This window comes from Cervus canadensis, chromosome 21, assembly GCF_019320065.1.
Source record: "Cervus canadensis isolate Bull #8, Minnesota chromosome 21, ASM1932006v1, whole genome shotgun sequence".
Taxonomy (NCBI): Eukaryota; Metazoa; Chordata; class Mammalia; order Artiodactyla; family Cervidae; genus Cervus; species Cervus canadensis.
This window is the reverse complement of record NC_057406.1, coordinates 39449110-39465081: the sequence shown is the minus strand read 5'-3', so window position 1 is coordinate 39465081 and position 15972 is coordinate 39449110. Positions and strand designations below refer to the sequence as shown.

Sequence of the window (15972 nt, the reverse complement as noted above, 5' to 3'; positions counted from 1 at the left end):
TCTGGTAAAAATATGAAAACCTCAAGGAAGCCTGTTCTCAAATGTGAAATCAGAGGATTGTTAGCTATAGTCCAGATCCTATCCTGGTAGGAGAGTTTGGCTTTGTGTGAAGCACTCTCCTAGCTTTCCAACATAGGAAAAGTGAGATCCTAAGTCATAGTCAGATAATCACAATGGTGTGATCACTCACCTAGAGCCAGACATCCTGGAATGTGAAGTCAGGTGGGCCTTAGAAAGCGTCAGTACGAACAAAGCTAGTGGAGGTGATGGAATTCCAGTTGAGCTATTTCAAATCCTGAAAGATGTTGCTGTGAAAGTGCTGCACTCAATATATGAGCAAATTTGGAAAACTCAGCAGTGGCCACAGGACTGGAAAAGGGCCACTTTCATTCCAATCCCTAAGAAAGGCAATGCCAAAGAAGGCTCAAACTATTGCACAATTGCACTTATCTCACACGCTAGTAAAGTAATGCTCAAAATTCTCCAAGCCAGGCTTCAGCAGTACTTGAACCGAGAACTTCCAGATGTTCAAGCTGGTTTTAGAAAAGGCAGAGGAACCAGAGATCAAATTGCCAACATCTGCTGGATCATCGAAAAAGCGAGAGTTCCAGAAAAACATCTATTTCTGCTTTATTGACTATGCCAAAGCCTTCAACTGTGTGGATCACAATAAACTGTGGAAAATTCTGAAGGAGATGGGAATACCAGATCACCTGACCGGCCTCTTGAGAAACCTATATGCAGGTCAGGAAGCAACAGTTAGAACTGGACATGGACCAACAGACTGGTTCCAAATAGGAAAAGGAGTAGGTCAAGGCTCTATATTGTCACCGTGCTTATTTAACTTCTATGCAGAGTACATCATGAGAAACGCTGGTCTGGAAGAAGCACAAGCTGGAATCAGGATTGCCGGGAGAAATATCAATAACCTCAGATATGCAGATGACACCACCCTTATGGCAGAAAGTGATGAGGAAATAAAAAGCCTCTTGATGAAAGTGAAAGAGGAGAGTGAAAAAGGTGGCTTAAAGCTTAACATTCAGAAAACTAGGATCATGGCATCTGGTCCCATCACCTCATGGGAAATAGACGGGGAGACAGTGGAAACAGTGTCAGACTTTATTTTTCTGGGCTCCAAAATCACTGCAGATGGTGACTGCAGCTATGAAATTAAAAGACGCTTACTCCTTGGAAGGAAAGTTATGACCAAACTAGACAGCATATTAAAAAGCAGAGACATTACATTGCCAACAAAGGTCCGTCTGGTCAAGGCTGTGGTTTTTCCAGTAGTCATGTATGGATGTGAGAGTTGGACTGTGAAGAAAGCTGAGCGCTGAAAAATTGATGCTTTTGAACTGTGGTGTTGGAGAGGACTCTTGAGAGTCCCTTGGACTGCAAGGAGATCCAACCAGTCCATCCTAAAGGAGATCAGTCCTGGGTGTTCATTGGAAGGACTGATGCTGAAGCTGAAACTCCAATACTTTGGCCACCTCATGCGAAGAGTTGACTCATTGGAAAAGACCCTGATGCTGGGAGGGATTGAGGACAGGAGGAGAAGGGGACGACAGAGGATGAGATGGCTGGATGGCATCACCAACTCCATGGGCATGAGTTTGAGTAAACTCCAGGAGTTGGTGATGGACAGGGAGGCCTGGCGTGCTGCAATTCATGGGGTCGCAAAGAGTCGGACATGACTGAGCGACTGAACTGAACTGAACTGAAGTCATAGTTATATACCCACCTCAGGTGACCAAACACATATAAGTGACCCTGTCGTGTTAGAATTTGAGAGACTGCTGATGAATTTAGAAATAACTAGTGTACTTTTTACGTCTTAGATATCATTTAGAAAAATTTACTGAGGGGAAAATAATTTCAGCAGGAGTAGTTAGAATATTACCAAGTGGTAGGGAGATGGTGGAGGCCTGAATTAGGATGGTGGAAAAGAATAGAAAAACTTACTTAAAAGCTGCTATGTGTATTTTAATTTTTCTACATATAGGAGACTAGAATTTGTCCCAGATTTAGATTTCTTACTAATACTTTGAAAGGAAGAGCATACTTTAGAAAGAAATTGTACTTAGTTATATCTGACAAAGGTTTACAGAGTAGAGATTTAGTCATTCACAGTTATAAAGTTGTTGTTGCTTAGTCTTTTAGTCATGCCCAACTCTTTTGCAACCCCATCGACTGTAGTCTGCTAGGCTTCTCTGTCGCTGGGATTTCCCAGACAATAATATTGAAGTGGGTTGTCATTTCCTTCTGCAGGGCATCTTCCTGACCCAGGGATTGAACCCACTTCTCCTGCATTGGCAGGCAGATTCTGTAACACTGAGCCACCAAGGAAGCCCAGTTATACAGTTAGTAGCATATATAAGTAATTTTCCAAAAATAGAAGGTATCTCAGCAATTATATAGATTGGGCATGCATCGATTGTGCTCCCTTGGATTCTTCAGAGCCCCACTCAATAATCATCTTTTGTACTGTAATCCATTTGACCCTTGGTGTACACTACTAGGTAGAGGCTACATTAATGAGAAAGTCATCAGGTCAAGCACAGTACCTATTATAGTATACTACTTTGGCATTAGTAACTTGAATCAAGCAATGGAAATAATGAGGAATAACAGGAGCTATATTTGTTGTTAGGTTTGTTGTATATTGAGGAGCGCATAGTATATATTGGGGCTTTCTTGGTGGCTCAGACAGTAAAGAATCTGCCTGCAATGTGGGAGACTGGCATTTGATCCCTGGGTCAGGAAGATACCCTGGAGAAGGGAATGGCTTCCCACTCTAGTATTCTTGCCTGGAGAATCCCATGAACAGAGTAGCCTGGTGGGCTACAGTCCATGAGGTCTCAAAGAGTTGAACATGTTTGAGTGACTAACACTTTTCACTTTTTTGGTTGTATATTTTGTTTTGAATTACTGCCAGTAAATTTTTTTGTTCATGCCTGTGTGAATGTTACACTAATACAGTAAGCTTTTCATTCTTAATATTTTTGAACAGTTTAGAAGCATTCATGTAAAAGTCTTTGTAATGTATATTGTTTATTTGCTAAATCAGCTTCAGTTATGTCTGACTCTGTGCAACCCTATGGACTGTAGCCTGCTAGGCTCCTCTGTTCATTGGATTCTGCAGGCAAGAATACTGGAAGGGGTTTGCGTCTCCTCCTCCAGGTGATCTTCTGAACCCAGGGACTGAACCCAGGTATCTTATGTCTCCTGCATTGGTAGGTGAGTTCTTTATCACTAGTTCCACCATTGGTCAAACTTCTTTCCTTCAGAATTAAGTTTTCTTTATCTTATTTTATAGCACAGGACATTTAATAGATTTACTTGCAGCTATTAAGTTCAACAGGACTTTCCAGGTGGTGCAGTGGTAAAGAATCCACTTGCCAGTGTAGGAGGCACAGGAGACCTGGGTTCCTTCCTGGGGTTGGGAAGATCCTCTGAAGCAGGAAATGGCAACCCACTCCAGTATTCTTAGCTGGAATGTTCCATGGACAGAGGAGCTTGGCAGGCTACAGTCCATGGGATCTGAAAGAATAGGGCATGACTGAGTAACTGAGCATGCCCACATTAAGTTCAGCTTATTAGACGTTGAGATTTTTAGACTAGCTTTTGGCACCTGGGGGGTTAGTATACAGTATAGTATACCTTGTAGACCAGTGCAATGAATCAAAGTCTAAGGAACTTCTCTTTTTTCACTGGATAGGAATTTTATGCTGTCATATACAGGTATTCTTGCTTTAATAAAACTTGTTTTGTCAAGGCCCAGTTGCAGCCTTTGTATTTCATAAATTGATATCACAGCAAGATTCATTATATCAATTGCAGGCTCCCAATAGGTCTTTGATGATGATAATTGGTTTGCAAAACTTGATTTACATAGGAATTCATATAGTATGAAATAGTTTTACCTCCATGTAGCTCCAGTGAATGAACCTTAGAGCATAACTTGGATGTTCCTTTTTGTAATTTCTTCAGAAATTTTTCTTATTTCTCATGTGCACACTTTTTTCCCTTTTATGATTTGTAGGCATCATGATCGGAAGATGTGTATAATAGGACTGAGTATCCTTTTGGAATTGCAAAATCGACCTCCTGCAGTAGATGCTGTGGTGGGACAGATTGTGCCCTCAATCCTTTTCCTTTTCCTTGGACTGAAGCAGGTCTGTGCTACCAGACAACTGGTAAACCGGGAAGATCACTCAAAAGCAGATAAAGCCAATATAGAAGAAAATGGTAAAGTGTTCTAATTGCAGTGAATGCTAGAACTGATTTTTTTGAGTATGTGTTTTCTTTGAGTTTTAGTCTTTTAGAAACATTAAATAGATTTAATTTCTTGGCCTCCTACATGTTTAACAAATATTTTGAGTTTGATTGACTGAATTATAGTAGTCCCTTCTTACCCCAATTTTGATTTTATGATTTCAGTTGTCTAAAAATGTTAAATGGAAAATTCCAGAAATAAACAGTTCATAACTTTATTTATCTATTTCCCATTGAAGTATAGTTTATCTACAATATTAGTTTCAGATGTACAGCATATATAATGATTCACTGGTGTTATAGATTACACTGTTAAAAGTTATTGTATTAACGTATTCCCTGTGCTGTTCAATGTATCCTTGTAGCTTATTTTTTTAAAACTTAATAGTTTGTACCTTTTAATCTCCTACTCTTGGCCCTCCACTTCCCCCTTCCCAATGGTTACTACTAGTTATTTCTCTGTATCTGTGAGTCTGTCTTATATTCATTTGTTTCTTTCATTTTTTATATTCCACATTTAAATGTAACATACAGAACTTGTCTCTCTCTGTCTGATTTACTTCATTAAGCATAATATCCTTTAGATCTATCCCATTTTGTTGCAAATGGCAAGATGTCATTCTTTGTTTATAGCTGAGTACTAATTCACTGTATATCTCACCACATCTTCATTATCCATTCATTTGTTGATGGACATTTGGGTTGCTTCCTTATATTGGCTATTGTAAATAATGCTGCTGTGAACATTGGGGGTGTGTGTATCTTTTTGAGTTATTTTTTTATATATGTATATATACCCAGGAGTGAAATTGCTAGATCATATTTTTAGTTTCTTGAGAAACTTTTCATATAGATTTCTATAATGGTTGTACCAATTTACATTCCCACCAACAATATGCAAGGGTTCCCTTTATATCCTTGCCAACATTTGTTATTTGTTGATAGCCATTCTTACTGAGAGGGGTGAGATGTTATCTCATTGTGACTTTGAATTGCATTTCTCTAATGATTAGACATGTTGAATATCTTTTATGCTTATTCAGGTCTTCTGCTCATTTTTTAATTGGGTCATTTGGCTTTTTGACATTGAGTTGTATGAGCTATTTATATATTTTGAGTATTAACCCCTATCATATTGTATCATTTCTTGCACTTATTGGTTGTCCTTTCATTTTATCAATGATTTTCTTTGATGCCCCAAAACTTTTAAGTTTAATTAGCTTCCATTTGTTTTTGTTTTTGTGTCCTTTGCTTTAGGAAACAGAACCCCCAAAATATTTCTGCAATTTATATCAAAGAGTGTTCTGTTTTTCTGTTAGTAGTTTTATGGTTTCTGGTTATATGTTTAGGTCTTTAGTCCATTTTGAGTTTATTTTTATCTATGATGTGAGAAAATGTTCTAATTTCATTCTTTTACATGTAGCTGTCCAGTTTTCCCAATACTGCTTATTGCTGAGGAAATTTATATTTTCCATTGTGTATTCTTGCTTCCTTTGTGGTAGGTGAATCAACTCCAAATGTAGAAGTTTATTTCTGGGCTTTTAATTCTTTCCCGTTGATCTATGTGTCTGTTTTTGTGCCATTACCATACTGTTTTGATTGCTATAGCTTTATAGGATAGTTTGAAATTAAAGCACATGATACCTCCAACCCTGTTCTTTTTCATCAAGATTGCTTTGACAGTTCAGGGTTTTTTGTTGTTCCATATAAATTTTAGGACGATTTGTTCTAATTGTGTGGAAGGTGTCATGGGTATTTTGATAGGCATTAAATCTATAGATTGCTTTGGTAGTATGGACAGTTTAACAATATTAATTCTTCCAATCCACAAACACAGGATATCTTTCCGTTTTTTTATATTTTCTTCCATTCCTTCTTCAGTGTTTTATAGTTTGTAGAGTATAGGTCTTTTCACTTCCTCATTTAAGTTCATTTATAAGTAATTTTCTTTGATATGATTTTAAGTAGATTTGTTTTCTTGATTTCTCTTTCTGTAACTTTACTAAATTCATTTATTAGTTCTAAAAGCTTTTTGGTGGAGACTTTATGGTTTTCTATATATAGTATTATGGCATATGAAAATAGTGACAGTTTTACTTTCCTTCCAATTTGGATTCCTTTATTTCTTTTTCTTGTCTGATTGCCATGGCTCACCTCCCAATAGTATGTTAAATAGAAGTGGCAAGAGTGGACATCCTTACCTTGTTCCTGAATTTAGAGGAAAATCTTTCAGCTTTCACTGTAGCATAGATGTTAGCTGTGGGTTGGCCATAAACAGCCTTTATAATGTTGAGATATGTTCTATCTATACCTACTTTAATGAGAATTTTTGTCATGAATGGATGTTGAATTTTGTCAAGTGCTTTTTGGTAGGTATTATGATTATCATGTGATTTTATCCATTTTTTATGTGTTGTATCACATTGATTGGTGGATATTGAGTCATCTTTGCATTCCTGGAGTAAATCGCACTGGATTGTAGTGTATGATCCTTTTTATAAGTTGTTGAATTTGGTTTGCTGGTTTGCTAATAATTCTGTTGAGGATTTTTGCATTGATATTCATCAGAAATAATAGCCTTATAATTCTCTTCCTCTTGTTTTTGGTAGTGTCTTTGCTTTTTGTGGTCCTGTGGAATGAGTTTGGGAGTGTTCTCTCCTCTTTAGCTTTTTGGAATAGTTTGAGGATAGGTATTTGCTTTTCTTTATACATTTGGAGGAGTTTTCATATTAAGCCATCCAGTCATGGACTTCTGTTTGCTGGGAGTTTTTTGATTATGAATTCAATTTACTAGTAGTGATCTTTTTATTCAGATTGTCTGTTTCTTCCTTATTCAATTTTGGAAGGTTGTGTATCTCTAGAAATGTTTCCATTCCTTCTCAGTTGTTCAGTTTGTTGGCTTATAACTATTTGTAGCATTCACTTATGATTTTTTTTTTTTGGTATCTCTGTGATATCAGTTGCAATTTCTTTTATTTCTTGTTTTATTTATTTGAGTCCTCTTTTTTATTTCCCCCGCTAAAGGCTTAATACATTTTGCTTATTTTTCAAAAAGCAGTTCTTGATCTTTTCTATTTTTTTTTTTTTTTGGTCTATTTTGTTTATTTCCCCTCTAAACTTTTATTATTTCTTTCTTCTGACTTGGGGCTTTGTTCTTTTTTTTTTTTTTAATCCTTTTAGATGGTTGGTTAGGCTGTTTATTTGATATTTTTCTTGTTTCTTGAGGTAAACCTAAATTTTGCAGTGTCTGTAAATTTTGGAAAGTTGTGTTTTTGTTTTCATTTGTCTCAAGGTATTTTCTGGTTTCTTTTATGATTTTTTCATTCATCCATTGGTGTTTTAGTAGCATGTTGTTTAGTCTTCATGTGTTTATGTTTTCCATTTTTCTACCTGTGATTGATTTCTAGTTTCATAGTGTTGTGGCCTGAAAAAATGCTTAATATAGTTTCTATCCCTGTACATTTGGTGAGACTTGCTTTGTGGCCTAGCATGTGTTCTGTCCTGGAGAACGTTCCATGTGCACTTGGAAAAAATATGCATTCTGCCATTTTGGGATGTAATGTCCTGTAGATATCTGTTAAGTTCAGCTGGTCTAGTGTTCACTTAGACACATTAGAAAAACTACCAAATTACATTTCAGTCTGTGTGTCTTTAACCCTGAAATTAGTTTCTTCAAGCAATCAGAATTCTTTTTTTCCAGTATGTTGCATTCTTTCTAATTTCTTACTTTGGTCTCTCTTGGCTTATAATTATTATGACTTGAGGGAAGATTTTTTTAGTAATACCCCAGACTTTCTCATTGAATTTCCTACTAAAGTGTATGATGATTAACCAACAAAGGTATCTCTTGCTGTCTTGTTATTATCCTTTATATATAGTTTTTTTTTTTTCATGTATGTGGTAAAAACTAGGGTTTCTCGCCTTATCCCTAAAATTATTTTGCAGCTTAATCCAAGTGCTTCAGTATAGTATGTTTTATAGAACTAGATTTAGATTAATAATGCCTGGTTTAAGTTTACTCCAGGTTTTTTCTCTTAGATTGATTTTGCCCTGCTTTTACTATCTTCCAGTTATTTACAAGACAGACTAGCCCTGAAAATAGAAACTCAATCTATGGAGATACACAGTTCAGCTGTCAACCTTTTAACCCATGTGTAGCTAATTATTTTTCCTTCATATTTCTAAATTTTTCTGTTTCTATTAGCAGAAATGACCTCTTCATTTGAGCATTTCCAAGCAATTGGTAATTATTAGGATCTTAGTTAATTGTTAAGAGACTCACATTCTCAATGGGAGGTCATTGTTGTTTAAAACACATGCACTGAATACAGAATCATTTTATGTCTTTTTTTTACGAAAAGGTTAATTTGGGAATCTGACTAAATAGTATTTTTATATTAATGGCTATGAAGCAGCCATAGTAAAACAGTAATAACAGTTCATTTAGATCATAGATTTAGAGATAGTTAGAAATCATTTTAAATGAGGAGGATAAAGTCATTTTCAATTTAGCAAGCTATAGTAAAGGTAAGGTTTATTTTTATAATTTTACATAAAATTAATGGTAGTTTTTCCATTTCTAGAATGTCACTTTCTAATCTTTGTTTTCATTTTGATTTATCTTTTGTCCTTATGTGATTTGATTCCTTTTGAATAAATAATGGATTCACAGAAGAGATTTCAAGTGATGAAGAGGAGACTAATGTCACTGCTCAAGCAATGCAGTCAAATAATGGAAGAGGTGAAGATGAGGAGGAAGATGATGATGACTGGGATGAAGAAGTGTTGGAAGAAACTGCTCTTGAGGGATTCAGTACTCCACTGGACCTTGACAATAGTGTGGATGAATATCAATTTTTTACACAAGCTTTGCTGAGTATGTTGTTACTCCCTGAATCATCAGATATGTTTTTCATTTCAACCTTTTAGAAGTTATTTTGGGGTCTACCCCAAATTGGTTTAGGATTCCCTGTAAAATTTGTATTTATTTTTAATACTAGAAATCCCCAAACATACATAAAATGAGAGCAGATAGCATATGTCAGGGTAAGATTGCAGGATATCCTCATAAAAGTAATTTAAGGCAAGAGTATCTGTGTATATTGTTCATCCTCTAGGTATAAACAAAGATTTTTACAGAATGAAGTATCTCACATATGTTGCTTAAAAATTGTGCCCATAAACTTATCAGCAATTCACAATCCCCATGTGAAGGAATGGAGTCCATAAGAGAGTAAATTTTTAACTATATAAGGAATATACCAATTTTGTACAGCAAAGGACACTAGAAATACAGTTAAAGTACTCATAAAAGATTGGAAGAAAATACTGTCATGTAAGATCCACAGATTATAGAAACCTTCTATAAATGAATAAGACAAATAACCTAGTATAAGAATGAGATATATAAATAGAAAGCTTACAGAATTAAAAATAAGTAAGAAACCAATGAGAGTATTTGGAAAATTATAAACAAGTTATAATGAAAAGAAATCCCACTATATGGGTTGCTTGATAGTTACATTGTATTTCTATGGCAGTATCATAATTTAGCTTATTTCCACCATTGTTGGACATACAGGGTATTGGCTTTACCTTTGAGTAAACCGTTTATGCTGCCTAATTTAGGAGTCTTGTTGAAGAATAAAAGGGGTGACTGCTTAGTGTAAATGACTGAAGTTAGCCATCGTTTCTCCCTTCTTATCTGTGACTTCTATCAAACATTGTTTCTTGGCATGTTAGAACTAGTGTCGAGTTGAATTTGGCACACTGATTTATCTCCAAAGGTGATGGTGAATCTGTGGAATTAAGGGTCTGTGATCTAGAAGCGTGTTTCTTTTGTACCCTGGTTACTTGCCTCCCACTTGTCTCTTGGAATAAATTTATTTCTTTGGAAAAATTGAAGCTACCCTGTTGATATTAGGCTAAATATTGTAGGGAGATATACTGAAAGGGATATTACTGGAGGGTTGAGTTTTCATGGCTCTGGAGTGTATTGTTCATCTTCATCATCATGTTCAGCTCATCATCATGAGCAGGAGTGTCAGCCAGTCCAGACAGGGAGGGCCTCACTATTTCCAGTTTTTTGTTTCTTTGCTGTTATAAAGAATATTAAATTGAACATCCTTGTTCAATTTGAACACCAACCCTAAAATATTGTTAATACCAGCAAGGTAGTGGTAGCCTAATATACTGGCATTATGTAGTATGCCAATATATTGTTTATTACAAATACCATTAATGAATCACCTCTGTGTTTTATTGAAATTTAGCAGGAACAAGAGGTAGAGTCCAGAGAATGATATTCCAAAACATGAGGAAGATAAAGAGCATTAATGTGGAAATTGGAATGCAGAGGGTGTGCTCTAAGGCAGTTGCTACTGGACCTGGGTGTTCACCATAAGCAACAAGGAAGCTCTTTGATCTTGAGTGGGATCTCGGGATATGTATTTTGAAAATGCTTCTCAAGAGACAGGCAACTAGCTTTGGCTCAGTCAGCATATATGGACCACTGCTTAAGTCTCTGTGAAGTGGTAAAATTGTACTAAATTATACCAGCCTTGGATTCTGGACTGAGGTTGCCTTTATCCCATTGCCTTTATCCCATTGCCCATTAGAGTGTTGTTGAATGTTTTTGTATAAAGAGGTGATCTTGGGGATGTTGTAGTTTCTTTCAGGGGTATTATCTATTGATAATGTCCAAAAAAAACTGAAGTGGGCTAGACTTGGGAACCAAGTGTTAGGAAATTTCTTTATTAAGTAAGTAGGGCCCTCTAGAGAAAGGATGACATTTGATGAAAAAAAAGCATATAGATGAAAACCATCAAGAAAGCAGCACAGAATTGGATGTGGAGAGGGCATGATAGTGGTTGACTAGGATACTGATAGAACTAGTGATGGAAACGGGGAGATCCAAGGAGAGTTTGAGAGGTAAAATGTTAAAATTGGTTATAGTTGTGCTGAGTTGCAGGTGACCTACCCAATGTAAAAGTCCAGGAAGTTTAGGGAACAGTTTTGCCTAAAGGTACAAATTCGAGTTTTTGGTGTAGATGCAGGTAGCATGTGGCATGTGCTGGAAGCATGAAAACTCCTGAGGAAAATGATAACAAGTGAGTAAAGTGTTTGCCATGATCTGGATTTTAGGGAGCTATCATGGTTAGTGAAACCCCAAGAAGAGAAGGAGATGGCAGAGGAGGCAGAGAATTAGGCAAAGGAGAGATTTGTGATGTTCCAACCCTTTCACAAGGGGCTTCCCTTGTGACTCAGCTGGTAAAGAATCCACCTGCAATGGGAAGACCTGGGTTCGATCCCTGGGTTGGGAAGAGCCCCTGGAGAAGGGAAAGGCTACCCACTCCAGTATTCTGGCCTGGAGAACTCCATGGACTCTATATAGTCCATGGGGTCGCAAAGAGTCGGGCATGACTGGGCGACTTTCACTTTGCTTCAACCTCCCTTTGTAGCTCCACATAGGTTGAGTACTAAAGTGAGTACTCAGGAGTCATCCTTTGTTGGAATAAGTTTTATCGCTTATTGTCTGTTATCATTTCATTGTAATTTGGTTATATCATTAGTTATTATCTGAAATAATAACTGTCACTGGACTCCCTTATCATTCCTTCTCCCCTGAAACGCCCCCACATTACAACAGCTGTGCAGAATCGGGATGCTGCGTGGTATCAGCTGCTGATGGCTCCGCTCAGTGAGGACCAGAGGAGGGCCCTGCAGGAGGTGTACACACTGGCCGAGCACCGGAGGACAGTGGCAGGTCAGCCAGCACGATTTTCTGATCAGAGCGCGTGTGTCGGGAGCCGGCCTTTATTTTTACCAGCTGGTGGCACTTAAATACTGTTCTAAAATTTGTTTTTAGAGGTCAACCTATCAAGATAATAAGAAATTATCATTGTTTTATGATCTTATCACTTACGATAGCTTTGCAAAACACCACGTGTTAACATCTATCTTTAATAGTGTTCTTATTCACTCTCTTATCCTATTTTGGAGCCAAAGGTAAGACATAAAGGTTGGGATGAATCTTGCTGAAGGAGAGTTAACCAGCTGGGTCACCCACCTAACCATCTGAACAATGAATCGAAGGCATTTTATGAGTTCTTGCAAGGACCTTATATTTCTAGAAATGAAATACTCTCCATTTCTTTTTGTTGGGCTTTATGTAGAAGTTGGTGATTCTTGTTGATTTTCAGTTTTTGAGCTGGAGAAATTATTTTATGCAGACATTATATTATGGTCACTTCTGGAAAATTAATGGAAGATTTTGTAATTACAGAAGTATTTTAGTGGAAGACATATGGAATAGGAATCTAGAGTTTAGAACCCAGGTTCTTCTGCACAGACTTTAGACTTTGGTCCTGCCCAGATTCTGTATCATCCCTTCTGATGGGAGAAGTGTGTGCCCTTTTAGGAGTAGACACTATGGCTTTGAGCCTTGTTTTTATCTTGCTCAGTTTTAGCAAACAGTTTTTCCGAAATGGAGATTATAATTGCTGTCATTCCTCAGTATCTTCAGAGGGGATTGGTTCCTGGGCTCCCCTCAAATACCAAAATCCTAGGATGCTCAAGTTCCTTGTTAGAATGATGTGGTTCAGTGGGCCCTCTATATCTCTGGGTTCCATATCTGTGGGTTACACATCCCCAGACACCTGGACGATGGTACTTACTGACATGGGTTTGTTAAAGGCTAGTGTTCAGTTGGGTATAATAATTAATACCACGATTCACATTCCTTCACAGTGCTAACTCTAAAGAATCTGGCTCCTTTGAGGATATTTCCAACTTTGTCACCTTAAATACTCTTCTCTTTTCCCTGCTTTCTCTTGCAAATTCTAGAGGCAAAGAAGAAGATTGAACAACAGGGAGGCTTCACCTTTGAAAACAAAGGAGTCCTCTCTGCATTTAATTTTGGGACTATGCCTACCAACAACTGAAAGAAGGAACATCAGCTGGCCAAACGTCGTGGTTCCATTGAGCGTCAGCCGGAAGGAGAGGGTCAGCAGGGCTGGGGAGGGGCTGCTCTTCGCGCCACCGGCTGTGCCAGTGACCGCTTGGCGTCCGGCAGCACCTTTCTCTGCCCCCGCGTCCCCTTTGATCTTTCTCACCCTGAAATATATATTTTAAGCAGCTACTGTAATGTATGAAATTAAAGAACAACAAAATCATAGGACTGAAAAGGACAAAGCATATGCTCCAAAGGATGAGTGACCAAGGTGGATTTAGAGGACTGGATGGAAATGCACGTCTCAGGTTTTGCCATGCAGAATCAATGGATTTATGCGAATAACAGTGCCTTCTGTTGTACATGAATTATCTGAAAAAAATTTTTTTGGAGTGTGTTGCAGTTTTTTTTAAAGCATAAAACATATTTCTAGATAAATGTAAACCTTGGCTATATGTTGATTTATTCTGTATTTTACTATGTGAATTTCCTGTTAGACAGTTAGCTACAAGTCACTCTGGTTTCAAAATCATCACTGCTCCCCTTGATCCCCCTGCTGCTGGGGTCTTTCTTCAGGGGTTGTACAATATGCACTGGCTCTGGTTTTTCATAATGTGTTTTTTCCTAAAGATGTGGCTTTCCTAAGAAGTGTCTTATTCTCTCTTCTGTCATATTTTTCAGCCCTGAAAGGGGTAGTATTTCTTTTGAATCAATCTATATGAGTATCGATTTTATTCATAACCTGATAAGTTCAGGACTCAAAAATTTCTTGGCAGCAAGTGGCAGGGACTCCTTAGTCACTGGAATTAACAATAAGTCCCGAGTATTTTTTGAATCATGTACTTAATTATGCAGTTAATTGATAATTATGCTAAAGCACATTGAACTTCTAAGAGAAAGGTGCTGCATAAGCATGCTGTCTTTCTGGATGGGGGCTTGCATTGTCAATAACTTATCATTCCAGCTGTGTTGGACCTGGGTCCAAAACATTTTGTAACAGTATTTTTTATCTAGGAAAAAGACCCAAGTAAATCTAACATCTTGCTTTCTCACACATCTGACTTTTCCCCTATCTAATCTGAACTGAATCTGTTTATTTTAGCTCAGTTTGGCTTCTTATATTTTTCAGGGATTGGGATATTGGTCAGCTGCACTCTTACATTGTAATGATGCAAGATAGCCCATGAGAAATATTACAGATAGAGGTTACAGCTGTTTTCTGAACTGATTGAGTGCCAGAACATGGGTCATAGTGTTTTCATTCTGTAAAGTGAAAGTGGATTTTCAGAACTTAATATATTTCTGGATATGATACAGTTGTCCTTTTTTATGAAATGTTTGCAGCTTATATTTTCCATCAGTGACTGGAGGAATTTCCTCCAGGTGCTTTCTAGATTACCATCCGTTGTTAATATGAACTCTTTTTAGAATTTTAGGTTATTTAAGTAGATTTTACAGAAGTAGCCCAGGAAGCCATGAGTTTCAGTTAAATAATCCCCTGCTTTCCTCTGCCCCCCTCTTCCCAAGGCACTGATACTGAGTGTGCCAGCTGGGAGTTAGAAAGATGGCATTGGGGGAAATTGTTAACATCTTAAGCTTTGAAACTCTTCTTCTTCTCCTTATGTCGCAAATGGTTTAATTTTAACATAATATGCCTTCACACTGGATTGTAAAAGGCATGTGATTTTATTTTTGTGATGTATTGTCTCCTGCAGTATTAAAGGGAAAGAAGTGTTAATGTGTATCATCCTATCTTGTTTTTGAAGCCAGGGTAGTTGTACAGTTTTGTTACCAGCAGTGCTAACCTGAATGTGATCTGATAACCTTGGAAATGCAGGAACTCATGAATGTAAAATAAAATGCGGGCTGATTCCCAGGATCCTGAACTCCTCTGTGTGAAATATTTTCTGAAACACCCATCAGATGTTTTCCTGACTCCTGGGGACCTGAAGCAAGGTGGGTGTAGGTTGGGGAGGGTAACGAGGGCTCATCAGAAACAGCTAAAGAGTGGGGAGTATTTGGGGACAAGAGCCCATCTTATAAACCAAGGTGTCCAAATGAGAACTGCAGATGCTCTGAAAAAGCAAGATCATTCAACCACATCAGGACCCTGAAGAACAGGAAAAGATGCCTGTGGTGGAGCCATTTTCTGATGTGTATGTGCATGCTCAGTCATGTCAGACTCTTTGCAACCCCATGGACTGTCGCCCAGGTTCCTCTGTCCATGGGATTTTTCAGGCAAGAATACTGGAGTGAGTTGCTATTTCCTCCTCTAGGGGATCTTTCTGACCCAGGGATCAAACCCAAGTCTCTTGTGTCTCCTGCATTGGCAGGCGGATACTTTACCACTGTGCCACCTGGGAAGCCCCAGTTTTTTGATGGACGGCCATCAAATTAGGAGCAGTTGAAACTGAGTGGAGTGGTAAGTGCTGGCCTTTTGATTCTCAAATATTTACCTAGCATGACAGTAAGCTTCTCCTCCCTACCTCTGATTTATGTTAAGACTGCACTGAACCAGTAAATTGTTAATCAGTGAAAATTACAAAGAAAGAAAACAAATTAGGTTATTTGTTTAATATAGTGAATTACAGTCCAGTTTTCTGTTCAACAATGAAGATTGAAAATTGCAATACATTTATGGAGGAAATAAAAGGAAACTTCTCCAGAGGCCGCCAGTTTGTGTGTGTGCGTGCACACATTTCATCTGTTTAAAGAAAAAATCAGTTCAGATAAGCCTTAAATGGAAA

General features: G+C 37.6%; 1 protein-coding gene across 1 annotated transcript in view; it reads left to right on the top strand.

Annotated features, from left to right (window-relative positions):
* IPO8 (importin 8) overlaps window positions 1–15104 on the top strand; it is a 73042-nt gene extending 57938 nt beyond the window's left edge. Inside the window, exons 22-25 of the mRNA XM_043440079.1 lie at window positions 4043–4248; window positions 8948–9151; window positions 11924–12040; window positions 13120–15104. Of these exons, the coding sequence (XP_043296014.1) occupies window positions 4043–4248; window positions 8948–9151; window positions 11924–12040; window positions 13120–13217 (625 nt within the window). The 3' untranslated portion in view covers window positions 13218–15104. The remainder of the gene's footprint in view (window positions 1–4042; window positions 4249–8947; window positions 9152–11923; window positions 12041–13119) is intronic.
* The last annotated feature ends 868 nt before the right edge of the window (window positions 15105–15972 follow it).